Raw genomic sequence first — 17549 nt, forward strand, 5'->3', positions numbered from 1 at the left:
CAAGCGCGCCTCTCATTGGGCAAAGCACCACCAATCGGGAGCGCCTCCAGCCCACCGGCTTCTCCCCTCCCATGGACACGCCCCTCCCCAAACTCCGCTCGCTGATTGGTTCCTGCGCCCCTGGAAGGCGTGGCCGGGCTGGAGGATGGTCGGACCCTTGGCAGCCGCCGCTGGCCGCGCCCCGTTGCGGCGATCCCGATCCAGATCCAGATCCCGATCGCGATCTCGATCCAGATCCTGATCCCCGCGTTTCACGGAGCTTAGTGCAGCGAGGGCAGCCTGGGGCCGGCCGGGCCGTGGCGGGGAGTGGCGCCCGCCGGGGCGGGGGCCCGTGTCTGACAGCCCGAGCGGTGCGTGCTCGGGCGGGCCGCGGGTAAATCGATAACCCACACGTTCGTCAAAAGGGACCGAAGTTCACTCAGGCAACGAAAGGCCGTTCAGGGAAACGATGAATCCGTTTCTGGGTCTGCTCCTGTTTCTGCCTACGCTCATCTTCTCCTACTTGGAGGCTTTGGTGAAGCTTTTCGTCCCCGCCAAGAGAAAGTCCGTCAGCGGAGAGCTCGTTCTCATCACGGGCGCCGGCCACGGCGTAGGGAGAGCCACCGCCTTGGAGTTCGCCAGGCGGCACAGCAGGCTGGTGCTGTGGGACATCAATAAGGTAACGCTACAGTTCGGGTCTTCACTCGCTGATCTCCGGAGCCACCGGGGCTTTAACGGCGCGAGAAGGGCTGCACGCAAACTGCATCCCCGTCAGCTCCTTCCACGGCCGCTGCCGGGGCTCAGGGCCAGCCCCACTGCCCGGGACGCTGAGCGCCAGGGGAGGGTTCGGCCCCGCTCGCACCAGAGCACGCCGGTGCCTGGGGCCCACAGCTGCTCGGTGCTGGTGAGCAGGGTGGGTGCGCAGCCCGGCACGATGGAACGAGTGCCTGCACGAGGGAATGCCGTGGAACCGAAGCGGCTGTTGGAACCGCTGCCCGGGCTGGCGGGAAAAGGCAAGCTGAGGCCAGAACCCTGTTCTGCGGAGGGGCGGGTTTGTCTTCTGCTCGCTGTCTCTCTCGCCTCAGGTATTTTGCAAATGTTGCTGGAAAACATGTCTCTACTCGTGTTGACAGGAATCACAGGTTGAGCGGGGTGCCTCCAGACAGGAACCCCAGACCATGAAATCCCAGGACCGTTATACCCTTACAGTCTAGGCACCCGTCCCTCATACGTTCCTTATGCATCCTTTTGGTCCAACAGTTATTCCTGGTCTGAAGTCTTCTAAAACCTTATTGGATTCTTTCTCTGTCTCCAGGCAGGCCATTAACTGTTCTTATCTTGCTGAGTTACAACTTCTGCTGATGGGTGCAGCTTCCTTATCACGCGAATTCTTGTAGAACATGGGAAACTAAAGAAGTCCTGGACTTATGATAAACACTACTTAGCAACAACTAAACCAATAGCGTGCTATCAACATTATTCTCCTACTAAATCCAAAACACAGCACCTTACTCCCTACTAAGAAGAAAATTAACTCTGTCCCAGCTGAAAGCATGTCAGGTGAAAGTTCACAGCTTGTGGCCTAAGGCTTCAGCAAGGCTTGCTACCAGTGCTAAGCACTGGATTTCATTTGAGCTAGAAAAGGACCACTACAGCACAACCACAAACGGGCACAATAACCCCAAGATAAGCCCAGCATAAGGGAACATATAAATAGGGAGGATACTGTCGAATATTTTCACTGTCTCTTCATGCTACCCATTACGCCAAGGACAGACCCTGGAGGGGTAGAAGGAGGCATGGCACCAGCCTCCCAAAGTGTAAAGGGCTGCTGCCAAGTTGAGTGTTGTCCATATTCACTTTTGCCTTCGCTTACTGGTTTGATACTATGACTTAGGGCAACTTTCGTTCTGTCTGTGCCAAATGCTGTTCTCGTAAGAAACATCTCTCTACATTGTGCACTTTGCAGCACACCTCTCTTCTCACATCCAGTCTGTGAATACAGAAACACGTAGGGCCGCTTGTCCTATCTCGGGGGTGTCAGCAGGGCCTGTGCTTTAAGAGCTCTGCTTACAGTCACAGCATCTGCCTGCTGTGCTGTGGAAGTCACCCAGTGCCCCCTTTCTGCAGCCCACCTACATCTGCTTTCCCAAGGCAAACTCACTCTTGTTGCCACATTCCGTTTCTGGCAGCCGCTCTACACAGGGCGGACACTCAAGGTTGAATACTAGTCCTTCCACAGACCCCGGCCACAGCTCTTTTCCTGGGTAGCCAGGAGCCATTCAGGGGCTTGACAGCAGCTCCACAACCGAGAGACATCTTCAGCCTCTAACTGCTCTGCCATGGTGCTTGGGCAGCAACACGCGGGCACGGTACAGTTGCACATACCTGTCTCTGTTTTCTGCCTCTTGCAGCACGGCGTGGAGGACACGGCAGCAGAATGCGAGAGGCTGGGAGCCACTGTTCAAGCCTTCGTGGTGGACTGCAGCAAAAGGGAGGAAGTTTACAGCGCTGCCGAGAAGGTAGGGGAGCACGGCCACCTGCAAAGGCTTACCCAAACGTGCTCGATTTTCAGAAAAGTCCGGAAAACGGGACAAGAGGTATTGTACGCAAATCATGCGAGCCCTTGGAACCTCCCCGCTTCTTGGTGCTTTCTGTACGGAGAGCGAAGGAGCACTTCCGAGATTGCACCCAGTCCCATCCTCTTTTGTGAGGCTCCAGTGTGTCATGCCTCTTTGCCAAGTTTGCTCGTTGGACTCCCAGCCCATGGAGGAACCTCTGCATTTTGGTTTCCTGAACAGCCCACAGACAACACTGGGGATATGTTTGAAACATTTTCTTGTAACAGATATGGTCCAGCTGGCTCAGACCAGCCTGTATATCCACAGTCCCACCTGTGACTACACAGAGTAGGCTGTGCCCGTGGGCAATGTGTGGAAGACTGTAAATACTGGCAGTAATTAAGGGAAAATTGTCAGATCTAAACCAGATTTCTTGGTACTACTGCACAGTTCCTACCCCATCTGGAAACGTGGCGCAGTCTACCTTTCCCTAAAAGAAACAACATTAGTAATTTAATTAATTGTTGCTCATCTTCCACAGCCTGGCAGGTGTTTTGATAGCAAATGACACACACCTTTCTTTTTTTTTTCTGTCCAAAAGGTGAAAAAGGAAATTGGGGATGTCTCCATCCTGGTGAATAACGCTGGTGTGATTACAACTGCTGACCTGCTCTCGACTCAGGACCACCAGATTGAAAGAATGTTTGAAGTCAACATACTTGCTCACATGTGGGTAAGGGCCGCTACATCTTCATACCTACCTGTTTTGGGGAATGTTGAGGAGGCAGAAGACTAGAGCTGCTACAGATTGACGAGCATTTTATTCCATGTGCTAGGGTGGGACTCTGGCAGTGTTACTGCTGACACCTGAAACCTAAAAAGCAGCATAGGAAAAATGTGAGAATCAGCTCCTGTTTATAGCTGATTTCTTGAAACATTCCCGTTTGGAAAATGGGTTGCCAGTTGTACCAGCTGAACGGGGATCTCTGGGGCTTTCAGAATCTGAGGGGCTGTGCAGCACATACCATAAGCGACAGCATTAGTCACTGAATTAATGATAGCCAGGGTCAGTGATGAATATTCCTAAGAAAACATTGTTCTCTTCCTCCCTTTCCTCCCCCCACATCTTTGCCTCTTGGTTTAAATGACTTTCAAGACCACAAGAGCTTTTCTGCCAGCCATGATGAACAACAACTACGGTCACATCGTCACGGTGGCTTCGGCAGCAGGTCATTTTGTGACTTCTTTCATGGTGGCTTACTGGTAAGTGATTTTAAAATCAGCTCTCTTTGGGTTTTTTTTTAATTTTTAATGGCGTCTTCTCCATCAGCAAGCCCAGAGTAACCAAACGAATCCTCCCACTGAATACGGTACGTCCAAGGCATGGTGCTAGGGAGGAAAAAAGCACAACAGGCAGCACCTAAGGATGCCTGGAAGTTCCCACCAGTTTGCTTATGAGCTCTGACTGCCTCAGGAGCTACGCTTGTATCAAGGAATACTCATGTACAAATCAACTAATGAAAGCTTCTCCTTTTTTCTCTCCCTCACTGATCCAGGCTTTTGCTTGGTAGAAAAGGTATCCTCTTTTCTTCTCCTTCTTAGAAAGTGGTGCTTCTGTGAGTTGTGTAGTGTTGTCAAGTAAACCCCTACAGAGTAGATCTTGTGGCAGTGACTAGTGTACAGAAATACCTCTGCCATCATGAGATAAAATTGCTTTATCACTGCTTTTTATCTTTCAAAAAGTGGTGGTATGTTTCTCAACTTTTGCATGCATAATGCTCCTCCGTTTCAAAACTGACATGCAAATGTCACGGGTTGCTCCAGTGCAGTATGAGAAACAGTAGAGAGTTGTTCTCCATTTCTACCCTGCCCATCTTCTGAATTTTACAGACTCAGGCTGAATTCCTTCTCACATGGGAAAAACACGACGTCCATGGACTGATGCTCATTAGGTATCATTTTCTAAGAATTCCTGACATTCATCTGTCTGTTCACAACTCAGACGACTTTTTCTGAAAGACACCTGCTCTGCACTCCACAATTACCCCCCCAAGCAGCAGTACCTAATCCAGCACTACACTCTGGCACACGGGAAGTCAGAATTATTCCCGCCCTCTCTTCTCAGCTGGATTACATTTTATTTTTAGCACCTAGTCAGTACTGTGTGATCTTTTAGGCCATTTCCCTTTGTAGAAAGCTAGAAACAGTATTTCTGCCTTCTCATTTCTGCTTTTTCCTCTCCCACAGTTCAAGCAAGTTTGCTGCAGTTGGATTTCATAAAGCTCTGACAGAAGAGCTGTCTGCCCTGGGAAAGGATGGAATAAAAACTACATGTCTCTGTCCACTTTTTATAAACACTGGATTTATCAAAAACCCCACTATGAGGTAACTGTCAGAACTCTGCCTTGCTGTCCTTCCTTCTTTGCACCAAGGCACTACATATCGGCCCCAGCTTTGGGCCTTGTATTCCAACTGACTCCATGTCCTACAGTATATGCAACTGGCTAAAGGAAACCTGCAGTGCCATTACACCCACGTAACGGCTGCATTTGAGTTACCTGAGTTTGTGCATATGTGAAGCATCCTACCTCAGGTAGTACCACTCTGTTTTACCACCATAGCTCTTACCTGTATGCTTTCCTGTGCAGGCTTGCAAAGATTTTGGAGATTGAAGAAGTTATAGCAGCCCTGATGGAGGGAATACTGACAAACCAAAAAATGGTTTTTGTTCCATCGTATCAACGAGTTGGTTTACTTCTTGAAAGGTAAGTAGGGAAACAAACAAACAAACCAGAAAAAAACAACCAAAAAAAATCCCAACCAGTTTCAAAAATTTTTTAGGGCACATCACAAGGTAACCAAAAAGTGCAGTGGTTCTTTCTAATGACAACACTGGACATCATCCACAGAAAGATTTCGTTGAGACCTCTTAATAGATCATTATTGATCCACTTTCTGCAGGTCTGTTCTCTGTGGAGATCTCGACTGTTCTACAGGCTGATAGGGAGGGAGCAAGAGAACAAGAGAACACTTTTTCTTCACAGATCGCTATTTCCCTTTTGCCTGCAAACACCATTTTCTCTGGAACAGCAGCCTCAGAGAAGTTCCAGACAGAGCTGAGGGCCTGCTGCTTATTAGTATTTGTTTCTTCATGTCAAGTCCAAAGACTGAGGCCACGGAGGCTGGGCAGATTGCTTTCAGAGGGCTCTATTGCTTAGCTCTGCCATGGAAAGCAAGATTGGTCGTTTCACATGTCTTTAATATCCAGTGTAGCTGCTCTGCTGAGGAGGTGTTTTCATCAGAGAAACTAAATTAAGTTTCCAGTTAACGTCTACAGTATCTCGTGAAAGACTTTGTAAGTTCCTGTTTGTGAAAGCCAACAAACTTTGGTCTAACCCCAAATTTCCTTTTTGGAGGACGTGTAAAGATGTTTGGGTTTCCCTCCCCCCCCTGCCCAAGGAATTTCCCAAATTAACCAGAGAAGGTTTTGAAAGCAAAAAGAAAGGAAATGCACGCATCTATGTTCAATATTAAAACTTTCTGGATCCTGCAATAATATTGCAACCTAAATACTGCCCAACACACCACTGTCCTGGAACTGTCCTAAAAAAGGACATGGGTGGGATTGGAGTTAAAATTAGTCAGAGCTTGATAAGTGCTACATATTCTTTGGAAATACCACCCCGCTTAAATCTTCGTCTCAGTCTGTGTGTGCACGCGTTCTGCTCCCAGACCAGCTTTTCCCTCACCTGCAGTATCACTTTTTCCCATAATTTAATGTTCTTATCTCACATTTAATCTCATGTTATTATCTCCTTCAGGTTGTTTCCAGAACGTGCCTTGGCTTTTCTGAAAAAGCTGACAGATGTCAAGTTTGATGCAGTTGTTGGGCAGAGAAGCACTCAGTGAAGAGGGAAAATTGATTCTCATTTCCCCGTGGCACGAGTGAAAACACAACCTGTGCTGAGCATAGTGCCACTGGTTTGATTCAGAGCAGAACTAAGACAGATGCTTCCAGGCCCCCATTTCCAAGCATATCTAAGGGTTTATCCCACACCTGCAGCAGGGACATCCCTGCATCACAGGGAGTGTTAGCATAGCAGAGATGCATCTCTAGAAGGCTAAAGGGCTGCTTTGGCTGTACGTCCCGTCACCTCCACCTCCTAGTGGTGAGGCAGACAGGAATTCCCACAAAGCCCATCTCTGGCACAGCACAGCTGCATACTTAAGTGCAAAGGGATTGCCTGAGAATATGTTAATCTCGACTCATCCCTGTAGAAAGATGTTTTGCAAGAAGCAAATTATAGAGGACGTGGATGGCCTGTTTCACCTCAATTTATCTTTTTTCATTTAAAAAAATGTACTGTAATGAACTCTCAGTTTTGTGTGCTTTTGTAGTGGGTACCTGAAATACTACAGCCTTGTTTATAATGTCATACCTAATTATGTTGATGAGCAAGCATGCTTTAGTACTGTCAACACTCCTTATTCCAAATAAATGCAGTTCTCTAACTCAAAAGTGTCTCTCAGCAGTCAAAGTGGTAACCACTTTCCAAGCCACTCCACTGTCCACGCAAGGACAGCGGTGCAGGTGCCACAACAGTGGAAGGGTCAGCCAGGGTCTGCTGGCCACCAGGCCAGGCTTCAGGGACAAGACTGGTCCCTGGTCACACTGGGAAGCCACATCACAATCGGCAAGGTACAGGGCCAGGCATGGCATGCTCACAGTGCCCCCACACAAGGGCTGGGGTCAAGGCCAGGGCTTAAATGCGAGTGCCAGCCCAGGGGGCAGAGGGTGCGTTGGGGAAGGCTCCAGATGAGCCTTCTCACAGCTCCTCATCACAAGCTAGCAGCCTGCTCTCCCAGGACCCACCTTGAGCAGGAGGTTAAACCCCCAAAGGTCTTTGGCCCTTGGTACACAAGAACAGCACCTGATGAAACACGGGTCAAAAACCTCTTCAGAGCACAAATTATCTTTCCATCTACTTGTGCAACTCCTGACTGCACCTGGCAGTGGCTCACAGATACAAGGGAGGCCTGAACATGTTGATGCCTTCAGCACAGCTGGAAATAGGTGATTTCCTGTAGAATCCATCCCACTCACCTGAGCATTTCATGTTGTTCTACAAACTGAGGTTCTTCAGAAAAGGGAGCACCCTTATCTTCCAGCTCCTCCTGCTCTTAGGTGGCAACAGGTAGAAGTTTGTGCTGCTGGCAGCCTAAATGACAAAAAAATGATTTTCTTTTTGCTCGTGTAACATTCATGTAACAGGACATTGAAGGTGTGTCAAAGCACAAGTGCCCAGCTTGGGACCTTTTGCTTCATAGTGCAAAACTTCTCCAGCCAAGAAAGAAAAAGAAAAAAAAAGAAAAAGGGGTTTGCAAATTTCAGAGAATTAAAAAAAAAAAAAGTTCAAATCCAATTAAAGAATACTTAGGCATGGTTTCCATTTAAAACCAAAGCCAAATTGTGTGTTTTGTGTTGGCCCCGATTTTTGTTTTTGATCTGCATGTTGCCCTCTTGCTAAGATGACAGTCCTGTCACATGCAAGACACTTGAAGCCAGAGCACATCTGTTTGCTTTTTCATTATGTTCACTTCCACCTATTCTTACCTAGTGAGGAGTCAAAGGGTCTAAAACCACAGAAGCATCAAAACCCTGTCAGAAGGGGCAGAATCCTGGCCAAAATGTTTGTCCTTAACACTGGAGCCTAAAGGCTAAATCAGCACTTTACTTATTTGTAGGCATTCGACAGTTCTCTCTTGTATTGCTGGCAAACATTCTTAACTTTCCAGAGAGCTTAGCCTCTCCCGGTGCACACCTTTTACATTTCTGCTATTTCATGGCTTGAATCCTTGCTAAAAGGAAGGGTAATTATGCTCCAATGATTCCAAAGAAAAATCTCAAAAAGACTCCAGAGATAAGTCAACACTCTGATGAGTAGGCCCTCTTCACAGACAGGGGAAGGACTGCCTCCAGTAAGACACATCAGACAAGACATTTGGCCTCTCCTAGCCCACTGTTCCCAATAGCCCTGAGCATCATCTAGATTCTGATGGCAGCACTAAACTGGAAGAAAAAGTCCATCTCAGGAATGATAGCACACTCCCACAGTCTATTCCTCAGCACACTTGCACCTAAGGAAAGGGAGATTGTGTTCACTCCTGCTTTGCCACATCTAGTCCAGGCTCTCAGAGCCCAGAGGAATTATCAGGCAATGCAACTTGTGCACTACTCTATGTGCAGTTATGGTTCCTCTCTGTGTGTCCTAAGGCTACAAGTGTCCTGCTTGCAAAAGGAAGGATTTAAACTTTCATCTCCTGAACACAAGCGACAGAATTGAACCATCACGCCTTCTGGGCTCCTTGGTACTCTTCCTGTCCACAACAGACGACTGAAGCTTATTCCAGAGTCAGGCAATTATGGGTGACAGCTAGGCATTATGGGTGCCTAGCAGGAGCCTATGTGAGCAAGCTTCATACAGCCACCTACAGCTAAGTCCCAAAGTTGAAGAGCAGTTCCTCACACCCTGGCTTAGGACTCATTATGAGTCACATTAGTGACTCTGGCCTCGTGCTCTGCCTCCCTCTGAGGTGTCTCTTGGAGTCAGCACTTCTCTGCCCTCCCTGCCTCTTCCATCTCAGCCACAGCACTGACCAGAGCCCCTTGCCAGGAAAACGACAGCACTGCTGAGCCGAGCAATTAGGGTCTGGCCCAAACACCGATGTGTTAATTAAGAACAGAATGAAGTTCCAAGAGAAAAGTAGGAAGTGTCTAGCTCTGAATCTCCCTGCTGGAGCCGACCCAGCCTCCCGCAGACAAGATGAGCAACTGCGCAGTCAAACCACCAAGACAAAAAAAAAAAAAAATCCTTTTCAACAATTCTGATCTTAACTGGAGACTGAATTTGATCAGAGGACAGATGTTCATGCAACCATCACTCTCTGGTGGGCTGTGGGTAAATCAATAACCCACACATTCGTCAAAAGGGACCGAAGTTCACTCAGGCAACCAAAGGCCGTTCAGAGAAACGATGAATCCGTTTCTGGGTCTGCTCCTGTTTCTGCCTACGCTCATCTTCTCCTACTTGGAGGCTTTGGTGAAGCTTTTCGTCCCCGCCAAGAGAAAGTCCGTCAGCGGAGAGCTCGTTCTCATCACGGGCGCCGGCCACGGCGTAGGGAGAGCCACCGCCTTGGAGTTCGCCAGGCGGCACAGCAGGCTGGTGCTGTGGGACATCAATAAGGTAACGCTACAGTTCGGGTCTTCACTCGCTGATCTCCGGAGCCACCGGGGCTTTAACGGCGCGAGAAGGGCTGCACGCAAACTGCATCCCCGTCAGCTCCTTCCACGGCCGCTGCCGGGGCTCAGGGCCAGCCCCACTGCCCGGGACGCTGAGCGCCAGGGGAGGGTTCGGCCCCGCTCGCACCAGAGCACGTCGGTGCCTGGGGCCCACAGCTGCTCGGTGCTGGTGAGCAGGGTGGGTGCGCAGCCCAGCACGATGGAACGAGTGCCTGCACGAGGGAATGCTGTGGAACCGAAGCGGCTGTTGGAACCGCTGCCCGGGCTGGCAGGAAAAGGCAAGCTGAGGCCAGAACCCTGTTCTGCGGAGGGGCGGGTTTGTCTTCTGCTCGCTGTCTCTCTCGCCTCAGGTATTTCGCAAATGTTGCTGGAAAACATGTCTCTACTCGTATTGACAGGAATCACAGGTTGAGCGGGGTGCCTCCAGACAGGAACCCCAGACCATGAAATCCCAGGACCGTTATACCCTTACAGTCTAGGCACCCGTCCCTCATATGTTCCTTATGCATCCTTTTGGTCCAACAGTTATTCCTGGTCTGAAGTCTTCTAAAACCTTATTGGATTTTTTCTCTGTCTCCAGGCAGGCCATTAACTGTTCTTATCTTGCTGAGTTACAACTTCTGCTGATGGGTGCAGCTTCCTTATCACCCGAATTCTTGTAGAACATGGGAAACTAAAAAAGTCCTGGACATAGGATAAACACTACTTAGCAACAACTAAACCAATAGCGTGCTATCAACATTATTCTCCTACTAAATCCAAAACACAGCACCTTACTCCCTACTAAGAAGAAAATTAACTCTGTCCCAGCTGAAAGCATGTCAGGTGAAAGTTCACAGCTTGTGGCCTAAGGCTTCAGCAAGGCTTGCTACCAGTGCTAAGCACTGGATTTCATTTGAGCTAGAAAAGGACCACTACAGCACAACCACAAACAAGCACAATAACCCCAAGATAAGCCCAGCATAAGGGAACATATAAATAGGGAGGATACTGTCAAATATTTTCACTGTCTCTTCATGCTACCCATTACGCCAAGGACAGACCCTGGAGGGGTAGAAGGAGGCATGGCACCAGCCTCCCAAAGTGTAAAGGGCTGCTGCCAAGTCGAGTGTTGTCCATATTCACTTCTGCCTTCGCTTACTGGTTTGATACTATGACTTAGGGCAACTTTCGTTCTGTCTGTGCCAAATGCTGTTCTCGTAAGAAACATCTCTCTACATTGTGCACTTTGCAGCACACCTCTCTTCTCACATCCAGTCTGTGAATACAGAAACACGTAGGGCCGCTTGTCCTATCTCGGGGGTGTCAGCAGGGCCTGTGCTTTAAGAGCTCTGCTTACAGTCACAGCATCTGCCTGCTGTGCTGTGGAAGTCACCCAGTGCCCCCTTTCTGCAGCCCACCTACGTCTGCTTTCCCAAGGCAAACTCACTCTTGTTGCCACATTCCGTTTCTGGCAGCTGCTCTACACAGGGCGGACACTCAAGGTTGAATACTAGTCCTTCCACAGACCCCGGCCACAGCTCTTTCCCTGGGTAGCCAGGAGCCATTCAGGGGCTTGGCAGCAGCTCCACAACCAAGAGACATCTTCAGCCTCTAACTGGTCTGCCGCGGTGCTCGGGCAGCAACACGCGGGCACGGTACAGTTGCACATACGTGTCTCTGTTTTCTGCCTCTTGCAGCACGGCGTGGAGGACACGGCAGCAGAATGCGAGAGGCTGGGAGCCACTGTTCAAGCCTTCGTGGTGGACTGCAGCAAAAGGGAGGAAATCTACAGCGCTGCAGAGAAGGTAGGGGAGCAGGGCCACCTGCAAAGGCTTACCCAAACGTGCTCGATTTTCAGAAAACTCAGGAAAACAGGAGAAGAGGTATTGTATGCAAATCATGCGAGCCCTTGGAACCTCCCCGCTTCTTGGTGCTTTCTGTACGGAGAGCGAAGGAGCACTTCCGAGATCGCAGCCAATCCCATCCTCTTTTGTGAGGCTCCAGTGTGTCATGCCTCTTTGCCAAGTTTGCTCGTTGGACTCCCAGCCCATGGAGGAACTTCTGCCTTTTAGTTTCCTGAACAGCCCACAGACAACACTGGGGATATGTTTGAAACATTTTCTTGTAACAGATATGGTCCAGCTGGCTCAGACCAGCCTGTATGTCCACAGTCCCACCTGTGACTACACAGAGCAGGCTGTGCCCGTGGGCAATGTGTGGAAGACTGTAAATACTGGCAGTAATTAAGGGAAAAATGTCAGATCTAAACCAGATTTCTTGGTACTACTGCACAGTTCCTACCCCATCTGGAAACGTGGCACGGTCTTCCTTTCCCTAAAAGAAACAACATTAGTAATTTAATTAATTGTTACTCATCTTCCACAGCCTGGCAGGTGTTTTGATAGCAAATGACACACACCTTTCTTTTTTTTTCTGTCCAAAAGGTGAAAAAGGAAATTGGGGATGTCTCCATCCTGGTGAATAACGCTGGTGTGATTACAACTGCTGACCTGCTCTCGACTCAGGACCACCAGATTGAAAGAATGTTTGAAGTCAACATTCTTGCTCACATGTGGGTAAGGGATGTGGACCATCTTCATACCCAACTTTTGGGGGAGTGTTGTTGAGGAGGCATATTTTGACTAACAATTATTTTCAGCTACCAGTGAATTACAAAAGCATCTTTTGGATGTGTATAGCACAGGAGCACCCAGCTAGACTGACTTGAAACTTGATTAACCTCTTGCCTATCTGAGCCTGGCTCAGTTTTTTCATTCTCTCTTTTCAATCTCTTTTCTCTGTATGAGCTAACCGGCAACGGATCCATCCGAGCATGGGTCGGTCTCTGTCAGAGGTGTATTAGGGTTCCTCTTCGCATCGGGTAGTTTGGACACCCGTGGCTGAGCACCCAGACCCCGCAGGCAGAAGACACGCAGCTGAGAAATACGCAGCAATGTTGTTCTTGGCTGACCCGCACAAAAGGCAGGTCTGGCAGAGCAGGGGAGGGCCAGCCCCGCAGCGCCCAGCACAGCCCGGCCATAAGGCACAGGGAGGCCCGGCCCCTCCCAGACTGCACCCACCAGGTCGGGGAATTTCCTGGAGCACCCTTCCCCTCGCAGTTTGTGACTTGCTGTGTCGCCACCTTGCCTGCTGGCTTCTGATGCTACTTCCAAGCCCATGTCCCATCAATCCTACCTCTCCTCCTGCTTTGTCCCTTTTGTCTCGCTCTCTTTATCTTGTGGTTTGCAGCAGCAGAAAAGAACTGCTACAGATTGACGAGCATTTTATTCCATGTGCTGGGGTGGGACTTCGTCAGTGTTGCTGCTGACACCTGAAACCTAAAAAGCAGCATAGGAAAAATGTGAGAATCAGCTGATTTCTTGAAACATTCCCATTTGGAAAATGGGTTTCCAGTTGTACCAGCTGAACGGGGATCTCTGGGGCTCTCAGAATCTGAGGGGCTGTGCAGCACACACCATAAGCAACAGCATTAGTCACTTAATTAATGATAGCCAGGGTCAGTGATGAATATTCCTAAGAAAACATTGTTGTCTTCCTCCCTTTCCTCCCCCCACATCTTTGCCTCTTGGTTTAAATGACTTTCAAGACCACACGAGCTTTTCTGCCAGCCATGATGAACAACAACTACGGTCACATCGTTACGGTGGCTTCGGCAGCAGGTCATTTTGTGATTTCGTTCATGGTGGCTTACTGGTAAGTGATTTTAAAATCAGCTCTCTTTGGGTTTTTTTATTTTTAATTGCGTCTTCTCCATCAGCAAGCCCAGAGTAACAAAAACAAATCCTCCCACTGAATACGGTACGTCCAAGGCATGGTGCTAGGGAGGAAAAAAGCACAACAGACAGCACCTAAGGATGCCTGGAAGTTCCCACCAGTTTGCTTATGAGCTCTGACTGCCTCAGGAGCTACGCTTGTATCAAGGATTTGTACTCATGTACAAATCAACTAATGAAAGCTTCTCCTTTCTTCTCTCCCTCACTGATCCAGGCTTTTGCTTGGTAGAAAAGGTATCCTCTTTTCTTCTCCTTGTTAGAAAGTGGTGCTTCTGTGAGTTGTGTAGCGTTGTCAAGTAAACCCCTACAGAGTAGATCTTGTGGCAGTGACTCGTGTACAGAAATACCTCTGCCATCATGAGATAAAATTGCTTTTTGGCTGTAAAATTACCTCTCAGAAGGTAAAAACCTGATAATGCTTACTGTGTTGTAGGCAACCTAACTGATGAAACTGAGAGGCTGATGCACTGACTATTTCTACTCACAGCACTTGAATCACAGTGCACGAAGATAAAAACTGTCAGATTGCACATTGTCATTCTGTGTCAGATCAGCCCTCTGTACCAGCAGCTCCAGGTGGAGCAGTCTGTCCTTGGGAACACTCCTCCCGAGATCCACTCACTGTTGGCAATATGAGAGCTCCTGAGCCTGGAATTTTACTGGGATTACACTGTCCAACCCAACAACAGTCAATAAACTCACTCTCTGGTTCTACTTTCTTTGGATTCCATTTACACTCTTGGCCTGCACCAATTTCTGTGGCAGTACGTTTCTCAACTTGTGCATGCATAATGCCCCTCCATTTCAAAACTGTCCTGGTTTTAGCTGGGACAGTGTTAGCTCTTCTTTTTTGCAGCTAGAAGAGCTCCATGTTTTGGTTTTACTCAGAGGCTCGCTCTGAGAAGAACGTTGATAGCACGCTGATGTTTGTAGTTGGCACTGAGGTCTCAAGGACTGTTCAGCTGCCGTGTTCTTGCCAGTGTGCAGGAGCACAACAGGATAGGGGGAGCGCATGGCTGGGACAAGGGGTCCATGACTCTCCTTACGATTTGTACTTGGACTTAGGATTGAGGGCCAAACTGGACAATTAGTATTCCATATCATGCAGCGTCATGCCCAGTATAAAGGTGAGGGTCAGCCGGAAAGAAGGGCTTTTGCCCTTCCGGGACTCTCACTTTCAGACTCTCGGGGTGTTTTCTCTCTCTCGCTCTCTGTCTCGAGGCCTCCCGTTCATCCGGGATTGCGGTATCGGGTTTTATCTGTTTCGGGGTTGCAGCTTCGGGACGAGACGGGCCTCAGTCAAGGGGTGGTGAGCAATTACACCGTACATCACTCGTTTGTATATATCTATCCTTGTAGATATCTGTACATATATATATTGGTAGTGGTAGTAGTAAATTGTTCTTATCTCAACCCACGAGTCTCTTTTCTTTTTCTTTGATTCTCTCCCTCATCTCTGGGGGTGGGGAAGTGAGCGACTGTGTAGGGTTTGGTTGCCGGAGCAGCCTAACCACGACAAAAACTCATGCAAATGTCACGGGTTGCTCCAGTGCAGTATGAGAAACAGTAGAGAGTTGTTCTCCATTTCTACCCTGCCCATCTTCTGAATTTTACAGACTCAGGCTGAATTCCTTCTCACATGGGAACAACATGATGTCCATGGACTGATGCTCATTAGGTATCATTTTCTAAGAATTCCTGACATTCATCTGTCTGTTCACAACTCAGACGACTTTTTCTGAAAGACACCTGCTCTGCGCTCCACAATTACCCCCCCAAGCAGCAGTACCTAATCCAGCACTACACTCTGGCACATGGGAAGTTAGAATTATTCCCTGCCCTCTCTTCTCAGCAGGATTACATTTTTTTTTTAGCACCTAGTCAGCACTGTATGATCTTTTAGGCCATTTCCCTTTGTAGAAAGCTAGAAACAGTATTTCTGCCTTCTCATTTCTGCTTTTTCCTTTCCCGCAGTTCAAGCAAGTTTGCTGCAGTTGGATTTCATAAAGCTCTGACAGAGGAGCTGTCTACCCTGGGAAAGGACGGAATAAAAACTACGTGTCTCTGTCCTGTTTTTATAAACACTGGATTTGTCAAAAACCCCAGTACAAGGTAACTGTCAGAACTCTGCCTTGCTGTCCTTCCTTCTTTGCACCAAGGCACTACATATCGGCCCCAGCTTTGGGCCTTGTATTCCAACTGACTCCATGTCCTACAGTATATGCAACTGGCTAAAGGAAACCTGCAGTGCCCTTACACCCACGTAACGGCTGCATTTGAGTTACCTGAGTTTGTGCATATGTGAAGCATCCTACCTCAGGTAGTACCACTCTGGTTTACCACCACAGCTCTTACCTGTATGCTTTCCTGTGCAGGCTTGGAAAGATTTTGGAGATTGAAGAAGTTGTAGAGGCCCTGATGGAGGGAATACTAACCAACCAAAAAATGGTTTTTGTTCCATCAAATCAAGGCGTGGGTTTACTTCTTGAAAGGTAAGTAGGAAAACAAAACACAAACCACTAGTTTCAAAAATAACTTGCTGAGTGTATAACCTTCAAACTTGTAACATATGATTCTAGATTCAATTTTATTTTAGAACATGTCACAGGGTAACCAGAAAGTGCAGTGGTTCTTTCTAATGACAGCAGTGGACATCATCCACAGAAAGATTTCGTTGAGATCTCTCAATAGGTCATTATTGATCCACTTTCTGCAGGTCTGTTCTCTGTGGAGATCTCGACTGTTCTACAGGCTGATAGGGAGGGAGCAAGAGAACAAGAGAACACTTTTTCTTCACAGATCGCTATTTCCCTTTTGCCTGCAAACACCATTTTCTCTGGAACAGCAGCCTCAGAGAAGTTCCAGACAGAGCTGAGGGCCTGCTGCTTATTAGTATTTGTTTCTTCATGTCAAGTCCAAAGACTGAGGCCACGGAGGCTGGGCAGATTGCTTTCAGAGGGCTCTATTGCTTAGCTCTGCCATGGAAAGCAAGATTGGTCGTTTCACATGTCTTTAATATCCAGTGTAGCTGCTCTGCTGAGGAGGTGTTTTCATCAGAGAAACTAAATTAAGTTTCCAGTTAACGTCTACAGTATCTCATGAAAGACTTTGTAAGTTCCTGTTTGTGAAAGCCAACAAACTTGGGTCTAATCCCAAATTTCTTTTAAGGAGGATGTGTAAAGATGTTTGGGTTTCCGTCTCCCACCCCCCACCCCCTGCCCAAGGAATTTTCCAAATTAACCAGAGAAGGTTTTGAAAGCAAAAAGAAAGGAAATGCACGCACCTATGTTCAATATTAAAACTTTCTGGATCCTGCAGTAATATTGCAACCTAAATACTGCCCAACACACCACTGTCCTGGAACTGTCCTAAAAAAGGACATGGGTGGGATTGGAGTTAAAACTAGTCAGAGCTTGATAAGTGCTACATATTCTTTGGAAATACCACCCTGCTTAAATCTTCGTCTCAGTCTGTGTGTGCACGAGTTCTGCTCCCAGACAGGCTCTTCCCTCACCTGCAGTATCACTTTTCCCCATAATTTAATGTTCTGATCTCACATTTAATTTCATGTTATTATCTCCTTCAGGTTATTTCCAGAACGTGCCATGGCTTTTCTGAGAAAGCTGACCGATGTCAAGTTTGATGCAGTTGTTGGGCAGAGAAGCACTCAGTGAAGAGGGAAAATTGATTCTTATTTCCCCGTGGCACGAGTGAAAACACAACCTGTGCTGAGCATAGTGCCACTGGTTTGATTCAGAGCAGAACTAAGACAGATGCTTCCAGGCCCCCATTTCCAAGCATATCTAAAGGTTTATCCCACACCTGCAGCAGGGACATCCCTGCATCACAGGGAGTGTTAGCATAGCAGAGATGCATCTCTAGAAGGCTAAAGGGCTGCTTTGGCCGTACATCCCGTCACCTCTACCTCCTAGT

At 48.1% G+C, this 17549-nt stretch overlaps 2 protein-coding genes across 2 annotated transcripts; both read left to right on the forward strand.

Moving 5' to 3' along the window:
• Positions 1 to 448: 448 nt before the first annotated feature.
• Positions 449 to 6622, forward strand: LOC147528689 (estradiol 17-beta-dehydrogenase 11-like). Its single transcript, XM_086611294.1, has 7 exons — positions 449 to 658; positions 2394 to 2501; positions 3142 to 3273; positions 3697 to 3803; positions 4788 to 4925; positions 5189 to 5305; positions 6362 to 6622. The coding sequence occupies exons 1-7, from the start codon at positions 449 to 451 to the stop codon at positions 6447 to 6449; spliced, it is 900 nt and encodes a 299-aa protein (XP_086467420.1). The 3' UTR covers positions 6450 to 6622.
• Positions 6623 to 9574: 2952 nt separating this feature from the next.
• On the forward strand, positions 9575 to 17294 carry LOC104371134 (estradiol 17-beta-dehydrogenase 11). The gene is made up of 7 exons (XM_086611295.1): positions 9575 to 9784; positions 11520 to 11627; positions 12267 to 12398; positions 13430 to 13536; positions 15591 to 15728; positions 15992 to 16108; positions 17203 to 17294. The coding sequence occupies exons 1-7, from the start codon at positions 9575 to 9577 to the stop codon at positions 17288 to 17290; spliced, it is 900 nt and encodes a 299-aa protein (XP_086467421.1). The 3' UTR covers positions 17291 to 17294.
• Positions 17295 to 17549: the final 255 nt, after the last annotated feature.

The sequence above is a fragment of the Tauraco erythrolophus genome, chromosome 5 (genome assembly GCF_009769465.1).
Source record: "Tauraco erythrolophus isolate bTauEry1 chromosome 5, bTauEry1.pri, whole genome shotgun sequence".
NCBI lineage: Eukaryota > Metazoa > Chordata > Aves > Musophagiformes > Musophagidae > Tauraco > Tauraco erythrolophus.

Excerpts from the sequence above, each read along its gene's own strand:
- LOC147528689 (XM_086611294.1), top strand. The coding sequence starts at position 449 with ATGAATCCGTTTCTGGGTCTGCTCCTGTTTCTGCCTACGCTCATCTTC. Across the intron at positions 2,502-3,141 it reads TTTACAGCGCTGCCGAGAAG|GTGAAAAAGGAAATTGGGGA; the intron begins GTAGGGGAGCAC and ends TCTGTCCAAAAG. Across the intron at positions 3,274-3,696 it reads ACATACTTGCTCACATGTGG|ACCACAAGAGCTTTTCTGCC; the intron begins GTAAGGGCCGCT and ends ATGACTTTCAAG.
- LOC104371134 (XM_086611295.1), top strand. The coding sequence starts at position 9,575 with ATGAATCCGTTTCTGGGTCTGCTCCTGTTTCTGCCTACGCTCATCTTC. Across the intron at positions 11,628-12,266 it reads TCTACAGCGCTGCAGAGAAG|GTGAAAAAGGAAATTGGGGA; the intron begins GTAGGGGAGCAG and ends TCTGTCCAAAAG. Across the intron at positions 13,537-15,590 it reads TCGTTCATGGTGGCTTACTG|TTCAAGCAAGTTTGCTGCAG; the intron begins GTAAGTGATTTT and ends CCTTTCCCGCAG.